Source organism: Anolis sagrei, chromosome 2 (assembly GCF_037176765.1).
Source record: "Anolis sagrei isolate rAnoSag1 chromosome 2, rAnoSag1.mat, whole genome shotgun sequence".
Taxonomy (NCBI): domain Eukaryota; kingdom Metazoa; phylum Chordata; class Lepidosauria; order Squamata; family Dactyloidae; genus Anolis; species Anolis sagrei.
In genome coordinates, this window is record NC_090022.1 from 272,672,677 (window position 1) to 272,690,153 (window position 17,477).

Here is a 17,477-nt window from a genome sequence, read left to right on the forward strand (position 1 = left end):
TAATGTGGGATTTTCTGCCTTGATATTCAGGGATATAGGGCTGTGTGAAAGGGACCTAAGAGAAAGCGTGACAGAGTTTCTTCTTTTGCTTTAGGACAACTGTGGGCGGAAGCGGGTGCTCGAAGGCGTCAGGCGTCGTGCGTGCTCGCCTCTTCAGGTGGACCAATCGGGAAGGCGCTCGTGCGTGCCCGCCTCTGCGGGTGGACCAATCGGGAAGGCGCTCGCCTGGGGACCCGGATGTAAGCTCAGCCGGCGCGAGGTCTTTTGTGGAGAGCAGAGCCGAGCACAGCGGGACGGCTGTCATGGGCGGCAAGAACAAAAAGCACAAGGCCGCCAGCGGCGCCGCGGGAGCCTCCGCCGTCCACCCCGCTGCCGTGGCCGCCGCCAGGGCCAAAGTGGTCGCCGCTGCCGCCGCCACCGGGGCGGAGTCCGGAGCCGCCGGAGAGGCTGCCGGCAAGAGAGGGGCAGCTGCGGCGGCGCCTCGGCCGAGCCCGGCCTTAAAGGACCCGCGCCTCAAGCAAGGCAGGTCTACCAAGGGAGGGCGACTCATTCCACACCAGGAAGGAGCAGGTTGGGGCCCTCCGAAGCGGCTGAGGGGGCAAAGGAAAGGGCCTGAGGCTGTTAGGAATGGTGGGAGTTGGAGTCCAAAACACCTGGAAGGCCCAAACTGTCTCCTGCTTGCTCTAATCTCCTTTAACATTTCTGTCTTCAATTCTCTAGGTCCCAAAACATACACCTTGGGTTCTCCATCTGATTGCAGTGGTTCTGCAAACACTGATAAATCTATTCTGAAGGTAAGGCTGCCTATTATGTGGTTTTGTATTTTATGTGGGTAGCATTTAAACACATAGAGGGAGAAAACGTGGATGCAGTGACAGGCTTTGTATTACTGCAGACGTGGACTGTTGGCATCGACAACCTTCTTCAAGCCTTCTCTAGTAATGTTTATCTATGATCCGGTGAGTTACTGTTTCCTGTATGTATGCTCTGGTATGCAGTTACCTTTACTCCCTGAGAAGTTTCCTAGGCACGAAGATTACTGCAGACGTGGAGTGAATCTATATAATCTATATAACTAAAATTTATATAGAATCTAATCTATATAAATCTATATAAATAAAAATGCAATGTTCGTTTGTGGGATTAACATAACTCAAAAACCACTGGACGAATTGACACCAGATTTGGACACAATACACATATCAGACCAACGAGTGACTGTCACTCATAAAAACACTGAATAACACAGCAGAAGAGACTTAAAAAGTAAAAAATAAAAATACATTACAACACATGTGCAAAACCATATATATATATATATATATATATATATATGGAAACACACATATATACACACATAAACACACACAAAACACATGTACACAGACTGGGCCACGGCAGGGGGTGGCTAGTGTATTATAAATATATAATTATAATAGCATATTGTTATTAGTCTTATAGTGCATTACATTATAATATTAATATTATATGTATATATAATATATTATATAACATATTATATATATGTATGTTCTGCTATGCAGATTCTTTTACTTTATGGTTCCTGAGAAGTTATAAAGGGGACTGCAGACGACATGATCACTATAGCACAGGCATGGGCAAACTTTGGCCATCCAAGTGTTTTGAATTTCATAAATAGGAATTGTGGGAGTTGAAATCCAAAACATCTAGAGGGCCGAAGTTTGCCCATGTCTGATTATAGCAGGCTACTGGAGACTATAATGCTACTACTATTAAAATATGATATTATAATTATATATTTATATTACATGTAACATTACTAATAATATTATAATATAATGGTATAGTACAATATAGTAATATTTAATTTATTTTATATATTTTATTTTATTTATATTGTACTATTCTAATAATATAATATATTTTATGTATATATATCTTGTGAGCCGCTCAGAGTCCCTTTCGGGGTGAGAAGGGCAGCATATAAATGCTGTAAATAAATAATAGACAGTTTCAGACAACAAAAAAGTTTAAGGTGTACTTTTTCTTTACTTTCGTTCTCAAATCTATTGCGGTTTAGTAATGAAGAAATGTTAAATACATGGTCCATGAACCCATATATCTTTTTGGATTTGGTTTTCTTGTGTACAGTATTTAATGAATTTTAGCTAAAAATGCAAATAATTAATCATTATGTTCACAGGTAGTGATTAACCATAATTTGGAAAAACGAATCATTGGCATCATCAACGAGCATAAAAAACAAAGTGGAGAAAAGGGGATGATTTCTAGAAGACTTACTGCTAAAAAATTACAGGTAAAGTATAACAGGTAAAATATAAGAGTTCCCACCCATTGCAATAAAATGAAAATGCAAATATTCACCATCATTTGTTAAATAGTAGTGGGTTTTATTATTTACCAACTTGGGTACCCGGCGTTATCCGGGTAATTTGAAAAAGTCAATTTTTAAATTATACAAATGCGTAAGTTTGTGAGTGAACTACGACTTGCATCATGCCAGGTTAACTCTGAAAAACTCTATCAGTATTTAAAGTCAGTCCCCTCAAACCCCTCCAGTAGGCTGAGTTAGTCGGGGTGGGGGTGGGGGGGGGGGTTCTGTGTGCCAAGTTTGGATCAAGTCTATCATCGGTGGAGGTCACAGTTTCTCTGGTTGTGGGTGAACTGCAACTCCCATAAAGGAAGATCTGTTCCCCAAAAACCCATCAAGAAATCAAACTTTGGGATATCGGGTATGTGCGCCAAGTTTGGTCCAAATGGATTTTGGGTTCACAGTGCTCTCTTGATAAAGGTGAAGTACAAATCCCCCAAATCAAGGTGAATTTCCCCCAAAGACCGCCAGTATTTTTGCTGGTCATGGGGCCTCTGTGTGCCAAGTTTGGTCCAATTCCACCTTGGATGGAGTTCAGAGTGTTCGTTAATTGCAGGTTAACTATAAATCCTAGTACCTACAACTCCAAAATGTCCAGGTACCTACAACTCTAGATGTCTCTCCAAACCTCTCTAGTATGTTCAGTTGCTGACCAATTCTTCTGTTTGCTGTGTGCCATTGAAAAGAATATTTATTTATTTCGTACCATAAGCATTGCATAAATTAGTATAAAACTGATAAAAATAGAAGTAGCGCTGGCGGCTAAATATCTTTTGACCAAAAATGGGCCACACTTTGAATTGTGCTCTGTAGCAGGCTAGCAGTCTGTGAATCTGATGTAACAGGGGGGTGATATATATTACTAAATATCTTAGCAAATTATCAGAACCTAAGAATCTGGAATATTCTTTTATTTTTATTTTTCCTGCTTTTTAGTTTTGTATTTATAGTAAGTATATACATATTTTTCTTTCTAGGATGTATACATGGCTTTGCAAGGATTTTCTTTTAAGACTGAAGACATCGAAGAAGCCATGAAAAATACTATTTTGTATGGTGGTGATCTACATTCTGCGCTTGATTGGTTGTGCTTAAACCTGTCTGATGGTAAATATGAAGGGAAAGGGTTAGGGAACAGAATTCCTGTTGTAGAAGGAGAAGTCAGCTTATGCAACATTGGATTTTCTCTGTATTTAACAGAAATGGCCTTTTTACTTAATATTCACATACTGATCCTTCATATTGGTATTAATTAAAAGTAGCAATTCCATCTTAGTCTCTTTCAACATGAAATGCATTATGATAAAAGGAATTTTCTTCATAATTTCCTTTGTTAGAGAAGTCTGAAGTCATGTTAGTAGCAACCTGCAATGGAGCTCTGATTGAAGATGGCATTGTAACAATCTCACTTTAATTAAAAATAAGATATAGTGGGTATTTTGTTTATAAAAAGGAAGAGCAACAGATAGACCAGGGATTCAAACTAAGGGCCCTTCCCCACAGCCATTTATTCCCAGAATATCAAGGCAGAACAATGTGGGATTTTATTCAGTTGTGTGGAAGGGGCCAATGACCCCTTATAGGTTGATTATCTCTTATCTGAAATACTTGGCACCAGAAGAGTTTTGAATTTCAGATTTTCTGGATTTTGGAGTACTTACATATCTGTCATGTGATAACTTAGAGATGGGATCCAAGTCTAAACATTGATTTCATTTATGTCTCATATACATTTTCTACTCATACATATAATCATTTTGTGCATGAAACAATATTTGTGTTCATTGAACCATCAGAAAGCAAAAATGTCCCTATCTTAGCCACCCATATGTACAATTTTGGATTTTCAAGCACTTCAGATCTTGGATTTCCATATAAGAGATACCCAACCTATAATCATCTCATACACTGCTAAATAAATATATAGCTTCCTCCTGCATTTTCTGATAGATAATATTGTAAAGCTATATTCATTTTCTTGGTGTAAGATGAACAGGAAGTGCCAATCAAAGGTTGGAAATGAAATAGTGAGCTATATATTGGAAGTGATGGAAGCAAAATACAGTCGGAATGATGATAGGAGTAGAAATGATAAGAATGGATTTGTTTAAAATTTTGCATTGCATTGGAGCATGCCAGTCATTGCCAATGAACGAAGCAATGATTGTATACATCTGTTATGTCACATATTTGACTTTAAATTTTTAACTTGTGATTTTGTTGTGTAAAGATGCATTGCCTGAAGGTTTCAGTCAACAATTTGGTGAAGAACAACAGAAAACTAGAGCAAGATTTCATCCTCCTTTGCCACGGTGTGAAATTCCCCAGGTGCCAAACAATAAAAAGAAGGAAGATGAGAATGAAAAGAAGGTACTTGATGGACATGGGGAACCTAAAGCAAAGGGATTGTTGATTTTGTAGAACAAGTTATTATTTTAAAGGGCTTATGTTTGTTTGCCTGACCATTTTTCAGACGAAGGCAAAGACAAATCCCCTCAGAATAAATTTTGCCAAGGAAGCCCAAATGATAGATTCGCCTTACCATTGCTATAATTAAGAAATAACCTGAAGACACAAAGTAACAACAGCCCCCCCTTTTTTAGAAGATATTTGCAGTATCTTCTCAAGACATGCCCCTCATTTTGCACTTCAGTATGTAATTCAAACTAGATTCATTGTCTTAGTTTTTGAAACAAATCTAAAACATTTTCAAGTGCTTAATCTTTTTTAATTATCCCAAGGTAAATGCAGCAAAACAGAAAGATATTAGCATGAAAGAATGGATTTTGCAATATGCAGAACAGCAGAGTGATGAGGAGAAAAGTGAGTCTGTGAAAAATTCAGAAGAAGAAAAATTTGACCCGGTAAGTCTATTAGTCTTTTTACATAAATCTGTATCCATTCTGATTTTTGGTAGACTTTAGCATTAACTGGTACCATCTAAAATAGTACCAGGTAGTGACTCTGTGAAGGTTTTTAAAAAACACTAGCCATCCCCTGCCACGCGTTGCTGTGGCCCAGTCTGTGTATATGTGCTTTGTGTATGTATATATGTGTGTATATATATGGTTTTGTGCATGTGTTGTAATGTATTTTTTATTTTTTGGCTTTTAAAGTCTCTTCCGCTGTGTTTTCCAGTGTTTTTATGGGTGATGGTCACTCGTTGGCCTGATAGGTGTCTTGTGTCCAAATCTGGTGTCAATTTGCCCAGTGGTTTTTGAGTTATGTTAATCCCACAAACGAACATTACATTTTTATTTATATAGATAAGGAGAAACCTGGGATTCTAAGGAAACTAAGCTCTGCACCTAATAACATATTCAGAAATGTTACCATGTGCATACTCCTTAGTATAGGTAGGATGGCAGACAAGAAAAGCTTTATAAAATGAATGGGCACTTGCCAGACCTTGAAAGACTGGATCTTCCCCCATAACACTTGCAAACACCCAGGGCCCTTCTGCACAGCCATATATTCCAGTTTAAAGCAGATAATGTGGGATTTTCTTCAGCTGTGTGGAAGGGGTCCCAGTGACATTTTTGGGACAAAGGAAAAAACACTTTTTGCATGTTCTTTGAAGGAGATCCCTTTCCAACATTGCTTTTATTAGTATGGGATCAAACTGTGTGTTGCTTCTTTGGGTGTTTATCAAGTGTCCCAGGAACTCTACACAATTAGCAGTGATGACATACAAAGGGAGTGCATAGTGTACTTTAAAATCTTCAGGTCTCAAAAATACATTTAAGTTAATTTTGTTAGATTATATGCAACATATAGTGTTCAAGATAATAATTATTTTGTCTGGAACAGAATGAAAGATACTTACATTTGGCTGGGAAACTTGTGGAAGCAAAAGAACAAGCAAGTTCTTCCAAGCAAGACAAAAACAAACAAGGGCAGAAGGCGGCACAAGAAAAAATCAGGCGCATTCAGCAAGGTAAGAACATTCAGGACTATGGCTGGCATCCAACAATGTCATTGTGCTTGGGCATGGGATGTGCTCTGGGATGGTGTCAGGACAGAGTAGAATCATTACAGTTTCCAGTTCTGCTATGAGTTGCACAAACAGTTTGTGCCTAGGGACCACAAGAGCAACTGGTGTACTACTTGCCAAACTGAAAAAAAAGACTACCAGTAGCATATTGTTTTCCTCTGCATCCTTTATTTTGCATCTAAGTCTCAGTTGTCCCTAGTAATTTAAGAAAATAAATAAGTAAAATTTGCCAACTGTATATATTTTTAAGCTGGGGGTGGTGATTGCTGACAGGGAGCTCTGGCATGGACTGGTCATGAAGAGTCGGAAAACACTGAACGAATGAACAACAACAAAATATATTTTTGAAATTTGCCGTTCTTTCACCCCATTCTGAGCTGAACATTTTCTGGATTTTTTAAGACTTCATTTGTACCAAAAACGGAGGCCCCTTCCACAAAGCTGAATAAAACCCCACATTTTCTGCTTTGAACTGGATTATATGGCAGTGTGGACTCAAATAACCCGGTTCAAAGCAGAGATTGTGGGATTTTCTGCCTTGATATTCTGGGTTATATGGCCGTGTGGAAGGACCCTGACACATATTTCTGTTACAAAATAAGCAACAGGTAGCCTATAGCAGAGGAAGCATCAAAGTCTTTTAACTAATAATCTCCAACATTACTTTGCTATAAGTGTTAGAATTCTGCCTCTAAACAATGCACTTTACCCTCATCATCCCAGGCCCAACACTTCTGTTCCCTAAGCTTGAATAATTAATCCTCTACACAAGGCAGAGAAGGGAAAGATCACAAAGATAATGCATGTCAGAACTAAACGAAAGTTTTAAATGCTCAGACAGGAGTCCTCTCCCAACCGAATAGTTGTGGGAACTATGCAAGCAGATTGCTAAGAACGTTTCTCCTTTCATGGCCTGCTGATCTTATGCCAGGTGTGACCTGCCAGGCTAAAGAGCAACTATCAAGCGGGGCTAAGACACAGGCAAAGCATTTGATGTTACTGGATAGCTGTTAACATTTAGCTCTGATGCCAATAGATACTCAAGAACACACCTACCTAATGATAGAAGTTGTATTCACTATATACCCAACTTCCAGGAACAGCCAGAGTTTCCCTTAACATGAAGAAAATCTCATCCACTCTTTTTGTTTAATCAAATTTATGTCCTCTCTTACAGAAATGGAGGCACTGGAAGAACATCCTGTGTTTAATCCCACTATAAAAGTTACAAAACAGCCAAGTGAAAAGAAGAAGACTCCTGTTCCTCTTGAAGCAGATAGTGCTTTGAATCTGAATGTGCTTGAAAAACTTCAAGGTCCTCCTGAGGAACAAAAAGGTATTGGGAAATTTGTTTAAAACAGCACTTCAGTTCACTACATTCTCTGCGTAGAAGCATATTGAGGAGACCACTCAAAATGATTACGTTGGGCAAAGGTGATTAGCTAACAGGTTTGTTAACATGGGTCAATGTGAAATAGGTTACTCTTGTTGTGTCTTGATGTGAAGTCTTTTTTTTTCCTTCAAATTTCATAATAGTTAAAGAGTCAGTTGCTGCTCGTCTTCTGGGCTGGATGGCCTTGTTCCAGAAACATCCTCTCCTCACGTTTCACCCACATCTATGGCAGACATACTCAGAGGTTGTGAGGTATGTTGGGAACTAGGTAAGTGGGGTTTATATATCTGTGGAATGTCCAGGGTAGGAGAAAGAACTCTTGTCTGTTTGAGAAAAGTGTGAATGTTGCAATTGATCACATTGATCAGCATCTAATAGCCTTGTAGCTTCAAAGCTTGGCTGCTTCCTGCCTGGGGAATCCTTTGTTAGGAGATGATTAGCTGGCCCTGATCGTTTTGTCTAGAATTCCCCTGTTTTTTGTGTTGTCCTGATTTTAGAGTTTTTAAATACTGGTAGCCAGATTTTGTTCATTTTCATGGTTTCCTCCTTTCTGAAATGCTGGACCACTCTAACAACTACCATGTCAGACTACATAGAAAAGCTATTGAAGTCAACAAGTGTGTGGACAGTTTCAACAGAGAGAATGAAAACATTAAAATGAACAAAATCTGTTAACAAAATGGTTAACAAAATTAACAAAAAATGCTAATCAAAGTGACCAAATGCAACATTCGTACCTGCTTCAAACAACAAGAGTTCTTTCTCCCACCCTGTATATTCCACAGATATATAAATCCCACTTGCATAATCTCACAACCTCTGAGGATGCTTGCGATAGATGTGGGCGAAACGTCAGGACAGAATGCTTCTGGAACATGGCCATACAGCCCAGAAAACTCACAGTAACCCAGTGGTTCTGGCCATGAAAACCTTCGACAACACAAGTTAAAGAGTGCTTACATTCTATATTATTTTATTTTCTGTTTAATCTTTTCTAATTTAGCAAAAAAGAAAGAACCTTATGATCTGAGGAATTTTGATTATACTGCTCGAAGTTGGACGGGAAAATCCCCCAAACAGTTTTTGATCGATTGGTGCAGGAAACACTATCCTAAGTGCCCAAATCCTTCTTTTGAAAAAGTTCCAGCAGGAAGATACTGGAAATGTAGGTATGTAGTAAACGTATGTAACGTGAACACTTTTTATTTTTATTTTAGTATTATGATGCTGAAAGGACACACTGTCATCTTTACATATTGTCCATAGTTAAAATGTTCACAAAAAGCCAAGGATTTAATGTGCAGTCTCATTTATCCATAGAAAGAACCATTGAATTAGATTTTTCCAATTTTACAGTAGACAGAGGCAACTGGGGCACAGAAAAATCTGTAGTGAATCCTTACTGAATTAGGTTCTCACATTTGCTTCTCTGAAAAAAATGAACATTCAGTATTTCCACATATATTCGACACATACATCTCTCTGATATCATGCACATAAATAGATAACTACATGAAAAAGTAGTATAAATTACGGTTGTGGGGGTGTACTGAAAAACAAGAGACACAAAATGAAGCATGAAGTACAAAATGATGTTAAAACGTGTTATGTTTCAACATGTCTTGTGTCAATGATGATCCCAAATGTGTAGAATAGTAAGAAATTGAGTACTTGCAGTTTTATTAGAAAGCAGGAATGACTAAAATAACTTCTGTCTGTTTTGGCTGAATTGTTTTAAAGGGTAAGAGTGATCAAATCAGCAGATGATACACTGGTGGTGTGTCCAACAATTGTCACAGAGGACAGCATGCAAGCTCAGCATCTGGGTGCTACGTTAGCACTGTATCAATTAACAAAAGGACAGGTGAGAGTTTAAATATGGGTGATAACTTTTCCTATTTTGAAATTTTAAAACCTTGAGCAGAAGATGGCTGAATGTAAGTAGTGATTTTGTGTTTCTAAGTGTGTGCCAGCCAGGCTGTGGAGTCTAATGGATCTGAATGGTTGGCTTCAGGAAGTTTATCGATTACACTGTTTCGGATATTCTGCAAAGATACAGAATGGGGGGTGCCTGGCTCGACAGCAGTATGTGTGAAAAAGATCTTTGAGTCCTCGTGGACAACAAGTTAAACATGAGCTAACAATGTGATGCGGCAGATTCTGGGATTCTGGCCTGCATGGATAGATCCAGGGAAGTCATGCTACCCCTCTTGGTCAGACCACACCTGGAATACTGTGTCCAATTCTGGGCACTGCAATTGAAGGGAGATGTTGACAAGCTGGAATGCGTCCAGAGGAAGGTGACTAAAATAATCAAGAGTCTGGAGAACAAGCCTTGTAATGAGCAGCTTAAACAGCTGGGCATGTTTAGCCTGAGGAAGAGAAGGTTGAGAGGATACAGGATGAAGACCATGTATAAATATGTGAGGGGAAGTCATAGGGAGGACAGAGCAAGCTTGTTTTCTGCTGCCCTGGAGACTAGGACGTGGAACAATGGCTTTTAACTACAGGAAAGGAGATTCCACTCAAACATAAGGAAGAACTTCCTAACTGTGAGAACTGTTCAGCAGTGGAACTCTCTGTCCCAGAGTGTGCTGGAGACTCCTTTTGGAGGCTTTTAAACAGAGGCTGGATGGTGCTTTGAATGTGATTTTCCTGTTTCTTGGCAGAATGGGGTTGGACTGGATGGCCCATGAGATCTCTTCCAACTCTGATTCTAGTCGGTTGTTGAACTGAGATTATTAACATAATGACCCTTATTGACCAGAGCCCAAATTATATCTTTTTTAACTGTGACGAATGGGCAATCGAAATCCATGCAGTAACAGCTGGACAAAAACTTTGATGAGTTCAACTGAGCATTGCAGAGAACAATGTTAGAAATCTAGCTCAGGGATGTGAAATGTTGCTAGATTGCAACTCCCATCATCCCTCACAACTGATATTGATAACTTCCATCTATCAATATCTAAAGGACCATGGATTTTCCATCCCTGGCTTAGGCCAGGAAGGTTATGGCACTGAATGGTTCTTCCTTCTCTGTTATTGATAGATGTTTGTGGTTTTGTCCAGAAGATTCTGAATAAAGCAGAGTCTTCCTTAGATGCAAGCCCAGAAAAACTGAGCATTTAGTAATCCATTTGGTAATGCCATGTTGATCATGAGTATGAGAACACAAACAAGTATCTGCACTGGCATAGAGTTCAGTTTGGGAGTTGACCTACATTGGAGTTGTCCAGAGATCAACGCTGAGGTTGAACCATTCAATTTCTGGATGAGTGGGATGTAAATTCAAAACCAGATATTCTTGGTTGGTTGCGTAATGCATTTGAGATTCATGTATAACAGAAGGGAGAATGAAGCAACATTTCTGGATGAGTACAGCTTTATGCTGTTGGGGTTAAAGAATTATATATACTGAAGAGTGGTACAGAAACTCCCTTGGCTTGGCTTAATATAGGTTGTGTGCTCTATAAACAAGTAGTAAAATAAGTTGTTGAGCTATGATCCTGTCTATTCCTACCTAAAAGACCCTTTGTTTCAAAGCTTTTAAAAATATATTTTCTTCAGTCTGTCCATCAGCTACTTCCACCTACATACAGAGATGTTTGGCTGGAATGGAGTGATGCTGAAAAGAAAAAGCAAGAAGAAAACAAGATGGAAACTAATAAGCCCCGTGACCAATTCATTGCCAAACTGTTGCACAAATTGAAACAGCAACAGCCGCAGCCGCAGTTGGAAAGCAAGCCCAAAATTTCTGATGATGCAGAGGACTCCTGGGAAAATTTAGTTTCTGAAGATGACTTCAGTGGACTTTCTCTGGAGAGTCCAGTGATAGACGACTTGGAACCTGCAAGGACCCTCTTTAAAAAACTTCAGAGTACTCCGAAATATCAGAAGCTATTAAAGGAAAGGGAGCAATTACCTGTATTTAAGCACCGACATTCCTTGATAGAAACCCTTAAGAAGCACCGAGTGGTGGTTGTAGCCGGTGAAACTGGCAGTGGCAAAAGTACCCAAGTTCCACATTTTTTATTAGAAGACTTGCTGCGTAATGACCACAATTTGACTAAATGTAATATTGTCTGCACCCAACCTCGAAGAATTTCAGCAGTGAGTTTGGCAACTAGGGTATGTGAAGAACTGGGCTGCGAAGGTGGACCTGGTGGAAAAGTAAGCTATTACATGAATCCTTCATTGTTAATGTGTAAAGACTGCTTTTTACAGACTGTAATAGGAATACTGAAGACTCCAAATTATCAATTTGTCATGAAACCACCTCACATTTGTTGCTCTTAGAAGTTTCAAGGAGGTCTGTTGAATGCTGCTGAGTAATGAATTTGAGTAATATTTGAAGCCACTGTTGATGATACTTGATTATTGAAGGGTTGGCATTCATATCCAAAAAGTTGGAAGAATCACGTAAAGAATAACTCTGAATGTATTCATAGAGTCTATTGACTGGTTAAGATCTCTAATACTTTTAAGAAAGTGTAAGAAAAGATAAGGCTTTACTTAGCTCGACTTTACAATCTTTAGGTAATATAGTGACCAGGGAAGTTACATATGCTGGAAGTACATCTTTTTTGTAATTTGTAATGTTTATTTTATTATTCATTGTGAAGGGCTGATTGTATTGCACAAAAATAAATTAGGATTACATTTTTTGCCTTCTAATCTATTTTATTTTTTTCTCTTAAAAAAAGAATTCTTTGTGCGGTTATCAAATCCGTATGGAATCCCGAACAGGCGAGGCCACTAGATTGCTTTATTGCACAACGGGTGTTCTTCTCCGGAAGCTGCAAGAAGATATCCTTCTGTCTGACGTGTCTCATGTTCTAGTAGACGAGGTGAGCAACAGTTTCTTGATCATATGAGAGAACTGGAACGGTGCAGAAGAAAATATTTTAGATGTGTGTCTGCCTCAGTTTTAAATGTATTCTTTCTCCTTTCTTCCCCTCAAGGTTCACGAAAGAAGTGTTCAATCTGATTTCTTGCTAATTATTCTGAGGGAGATCTTGCACAAGCGGTCAGATCTGCACCTTATTTTAATGAGTGCCACTGTAGATAGTGAGAAATTCTCCAGCTATTTTACTCACTGTCCCATTATAAGAATTTCTGGGAGAAGTTATCCTGTAGAGGTAAATATGTGGGGTTGTTACAGAATTGTGTGTGAAACTTCATTGAGTTTTTATGTTTTGTTTTATTTTATCTTTGATATGCCTATATCATTTCAAGGGAAGAAATCATCCAATATGTGTTGCCACATATCTTTTAATACTTTATTGTTTTTGTATTATTTCTTTTCAACTTGTTTTATCTGCTTTTTTAGCTTTTGAATTTTATGGAATTTTACATTTTCATATTGTTTTTGAAACTGTATTTTCTTATTTGTAATTAATGTTTTTAACCACATTAGAAGTACCTTCTCTTTCTAAAAGCATCTTCATGATTTCAAGAAAAGAGAAGCTTTAGTGCATCTCACAGAGGGCTATTGCATGGAGGGTCATGCTGTATTAAATCTGTTACCTTTGTCCAGTAGAAAAAGCAGGATTGCCAAGCTTTGGCTTATAGGCTGTGCAGCACAGAACGGGTTTTTCATTTGAACTTGAGTGACATTGTCCCAAAACATATTTCGATTTATGTGTTCAAAGATTGTTTCATTTTATACCTTTCTAGGTGTTCCATATTGAAGAAGTGATAGAGGAAACTGGTTTTGTTTTGGAAAAGGATTCCGAGTATTGTCAGAAATTTTTGGAAGAGGAGGAGGAAATAACAATAAACGTTACTACCAAAGGAGGTGGAATTACCAAATATGAGGTGAGATTCTTTAACTAAAGGTGACTCTCTTTAATAAGATCAAAGCTGTTTTTAACTTCTTGTTTTTTCAAAATACATTACAACTGTACCCTTGGTTTGCTTCTGATATGATAAATAATTAAAAATCCAGGGAAGTCATGCTACTCCTCTATTCTCCCTTGGTCAGACCACACCTGGAATACTGTGTCTAATATTAGGCACCACAAACTGGAAGGTGTCCAGAGAAGAGAGACTAAAATGATCAAGGATCTGGAGAAAAAGCTCTATGAGGAGCGGCTTAAAGAGCTGGGCACGGTTAGCCTGCAGAAGAGAAGGCTGAAAAGAAGTTATAGGGAGGAGGGAGCAAGCTTGTTTTCTGCTGCCCTGGAGACTAGGATGTGGAACAATGGCTTCAAACTACAGGAGGTTCCACCAGAACATTAGGAAGATCTTCCTAACTGTGATAGCTGTTCAGCAGTGGAACTCTCTGCTCTGAAGTGTGGTGGAGGCTCCTCCTTTGGAGGCTTTTAAACAGAGGCTGGATGGCCATCTGTAGGGGGTGCTTTGAATGTGATTTCCCTGCTTCTTGGCAGGGGGTTGGACTGGATGGCCCATGAGATTTCTTCCAACTCAATGATTGTATGATTCTTGTTGTTTGTTATGACCTTGTGGCATCATATCACAATCCTGTAAAATAGATTGGATTCTGGAGACATTAGTCAATCCATATCGCTTCCTGACCATACGGGGGAATTGACCCAAGGGATTTACTACCTATTCAACACTAGGTTTCTTAATAGATCCTTTTTTAAAGAGCAAGTGCCAGATGCATATTTATCTCAAGTGGCATAATCACTGTGGATTAGCATATTCATCCTTTGCATACTGCATAACCAAAATCCTACTTTGCAAAGTACCACTCAGAGATTTTGGGGCATTGCTCCAGGGCTATCTGTGTAGCATTTTCAATGAGCTGGATGGACTGTCACAAGGAGATGGGGAAAAAAAAGGAATTCCAGTTCCTTTCCTCTTGTTGTGGATCCAACCACATATTATTGGATTTTGTAACATTTTGAAATAACTGGTTTATACAATTATATCTGGGCTTTTGGGACAATGAAGTTGAAGACAGCTATTATGACTCTCCTTAATTTATCCTCCCAGCAACACTGATGTAGGTCAGCCTTTTTTTTTCATGTGAGGTGTGAGAGAATTGGCCATCTGCAAGGACCTTGCCCAGGGGATGCCTGGATGTTTTACCATCCTGTGGGAGGCTTCCCTCGTGTCCCCACATGAGAAGCTGGAGCTGACAGATTGAAGCTCACGCTGTTCCCTGGATTCGAACCACCAGCCTTTCAGTCAGCAGTCTTGCTGGTACAAGGGTTTAACCCACTGCACCACTAGGGCCTCCGTAGGACAAGTGTGAATGGCCCAAGCTCCACAGTAAATTTCAACGGAAGCACAGTCAGCCCTCCACATTGGCTGGATTCAGGGGTGTAGGATCCCCATGAAAGGGAAAAAGCACAAATTCAAAAATTGCTGTTTCTTGTCTACTGGTATTGTACAAGGTGGACCAAAAGTCACAAAGGTGTCTGATGTTTTAATAACATTGTTTTACCAAATTGAAAATATTTGACACGCAATATAATTTTATTTCCTATATAAGCTATATATGATGGTATGGTGTTGTAAATTAAAAACAGGTCCATCCTGTATAAAACTCCATGAAACTCCAAGGTCAAAAACAATGTTTTAACCTGAGAGATTAGCTCTCAAGGAATTTTTGAGTTATCCAGAATGACTCTCTTAGTGAAAGCAGATCAAAGAATTATGCTAAAGGCCCTAGATATTCCTAGAGAGAAGATTTTACTTAAATCTGTGAATAATCAAACCCATGAATTTTAAAATCACAAATATGGGGTGCCAACCATATTCAGCCTGGATTTTGAAGTCCCAGTCCAGCACTCAAAAACATTGCTTGTGTTATTTTCCCGCAGCATATGTGTTATGGTGATAATATAAGCAGAAGTTAGAAATAGCTATTTTATTACCTCTTTTCAGTGTTTATATTCTGGTTATTTTCCCGATTTTTAGGAAAGTGTACCGGTTCAAAGTACGCAAAGTATTGATTTAGGCCCTTATTATCAGAAATACAGCAGTCGAACACGGCAAGCCATCTTTTATATGAATCCCCGCAAGATCAACTTTGATCTCATCTTGGAGCTGCTTGCGTTTTTAGGTATGTTTTTGTTCTGTTTTTCATAATATTCTCTTAGAAGGCATTTCTGTAAATTGTTTTCTAGTTAGTCATTATTATAAGGAAAACTCATGAAGATTACAGTCCCAAATACACTTCTCAGGGAATAAGACCCATTGAACACAGCATGAATGCCTGCTGAATTAATCTGCATCCATTAAGCTGCAAGCATTGTTCTGCTGCTTGTACACATTCTTTCACTATTCAATGGTAGGAAATACTATTTAAATTTCTAACCATATGTTACTGTGTTGTTGTTTTTTCATTTTTGGAAAAAGTAACATGTTTTCTCTTGTTGGTCACTATTTAATTGTGTTCCATTACAGACAGAACTCCCCAGTTCAAAAATGTTGAAGGAGCTGTTTTGATCTTTTTACCGGGTCTTGCTCATATTCAACAGTTATATGACCTCATTGCAACTGACAGAAGATTTGATATAAGGCAAAGGTAAACTGATGATTTACTGATGTATTAACATTTCAAGAATGCCCGTTGCCCAAGTGTATAAGATTGAAGTAACTTTCCTCCTGCCCTATAGATAGAAGTCAAAATAATTTAGTGTAATGTCTCTTTCTATATATGTGTAAGATATTTGATTTTTCACAGTGTATTTTTCTGTTTTCTCCTTCTCAGACACCAGTTAATAGCACTGCATTCTGTTCTGTCCACTCAAGACCAAGCAGCTGCTTTTACGCTGCCTCCTTTTGGTATCAGAAAGGTATGGTGTTTTACTTTGCATTTAGAGTTTACATTTCTCTCTTCCCTTACTTTTGCAAGAAACCACTTCACAAATGAGAGAAAATTGCACTCCATACATCTTGAAACGTGATACTTCTGCTTTTAAATTGTCCATACTTTTTAAACTGGCTCTGGCTTGAACATATCTGGAAATGTGTTCTTACCAGGTGACTCTCAATCCATTTAAAAGTTCCTGAAACATCAGAGTAATCTGATGTCTAGTAAGATGAACAATCGTGGTCCTCTAGGGTTGCGGTAGGGCCTAAATATCCTAAAGGCACCAGATCCTATCTGATCTTGGAAGTGAAGTGTAGTCTTTACAAAATAGCTGGAATGAGCTCTTTAGGGATACTGCTAGAATTGCTGTTGTTTGATTCAATTTGGTTGTGTTTTTTTAAAGCTGATACTGACTTTTAAAAACTAATTTTACAATAAATATTGGCTGCTTGCACAGACAAAATAATTTCTGTTGTCAAAAGCAGAAAGAGATCATTAAATTATATAGATAATGTTTCTTCCGTTGGGATAATGGAACTTGATGAGCTTGATAACAGATTTAGGCACACTTAGATGATTATTAAAATTGGTCATGATTAAATTTATGTACCATATATGCTCGAATATAAGCCAAAACAACTAATTTTAGCACAAAAAACTGGGAAAATGTATTGATTCGAGTATAAGCTGAGGGTGGGAAATGCAGCAGTAAATTACAAGAATAAAAATAAAAATAGATACAAATAAAATTACATTAATTGAGGCATCTGTAGGTTAAATGTTTTTGAATATTTACATAAAACTGTAATTTAAGATAACGCTGTCCAACTCTGATTAAACCATTATTCTAACTATCTTCAATATAAATGTGCTTATGTATCCTTCCAATAATAATAGAGTGAAATAATAAATGTAATAATAACCA

At 38.3% G+C, this 17,477-nt stretch overlaps 1 protein-coding gene across 2 annotated transcripts in view; it reads left to right on the forward strand.

The window, feature by feature from the left end:
* The first annotated feature begins 202 nt into the window (after nucleotides 1-202).
* The window catches only part of DHX29 (DExH-box helicase 29), a 31,195-nt gene continuing 13,920 nt past the window's right edge, over nucleotides 203-17,477 (forward strand). The window contains exons 1-17 of one of the 2 annotated variants that reach the window (XM_060761491.2): nucleotides 203-522; nucleotides 721-794; nucleotides 2,186-2,299; nucleotides 3,352-3,481; nucleotides 4,605-4,744; nucleotides 5,116-5,238; nucleotides 6,185-6,311; nucleotides 7,546-7,704; nucleotides 8,765-8,930; nucleotides 9,502-9,625; nucleotides 11,332-11,934; nucleotides 12,468-12,611; nucleotides 12,726-12,902; nucleotides 13,441-13,581; nucleotides 15,655-15,799; nucleotides 16,144-16,264; nucleotides 16,451-16,535. In XM_060761491.2, the coding sequence (XP_060617474.2) occupies nucleotides 303-522; nucleotides 721-794; nucleotides 2,186-2,299; nucleotides 3,352-3,481; nucleotides 4,605-4,744; nucleotides 5,116-5,238; nucleotides 6,185-6,311; nucleotides 7,546-7,704; nucleotides 8,765-8,930; nucleotides 9,502-9,625; nucleotides 11,332-11,934; nucleotides 12,468-12,611; nucleotides 12,726-12,902; nucleotides 13,441-13,581; nucleotides 15,655-15,799; nucleotides 16,144-16,264; nucleotides 16,451-16,535 (2,793 nt within the window). In that variant the 5' untranslated portion in view covers nucleotides 203-302. Of the gene's footprint in view, nucleotides 523-720; nucleotides 795-2,185; nucleotides 2,300-3,351; nucleotides 3,482-4,604; nucleotides 4,745-5,115; nucleotides 5,239-6,184; nucleotides 6,312-7,545; nucleotides 7,705-8,764; nucleotides 8,931-9,501; nucleotides 9,626-11,331; nucleotides 11,935-12,467; nucleotides 12,612-12,725; nucleotides 12,903-13,440; nucleotides 13,582-15,654; nucleotides 15,800-16,143; nucleotides 16,265-16,450; nucleotides 16,536-17,477 lie in introns of those variants that run through there. The other variant, XM_060761492.2, reaches the window with a different exon arrangement.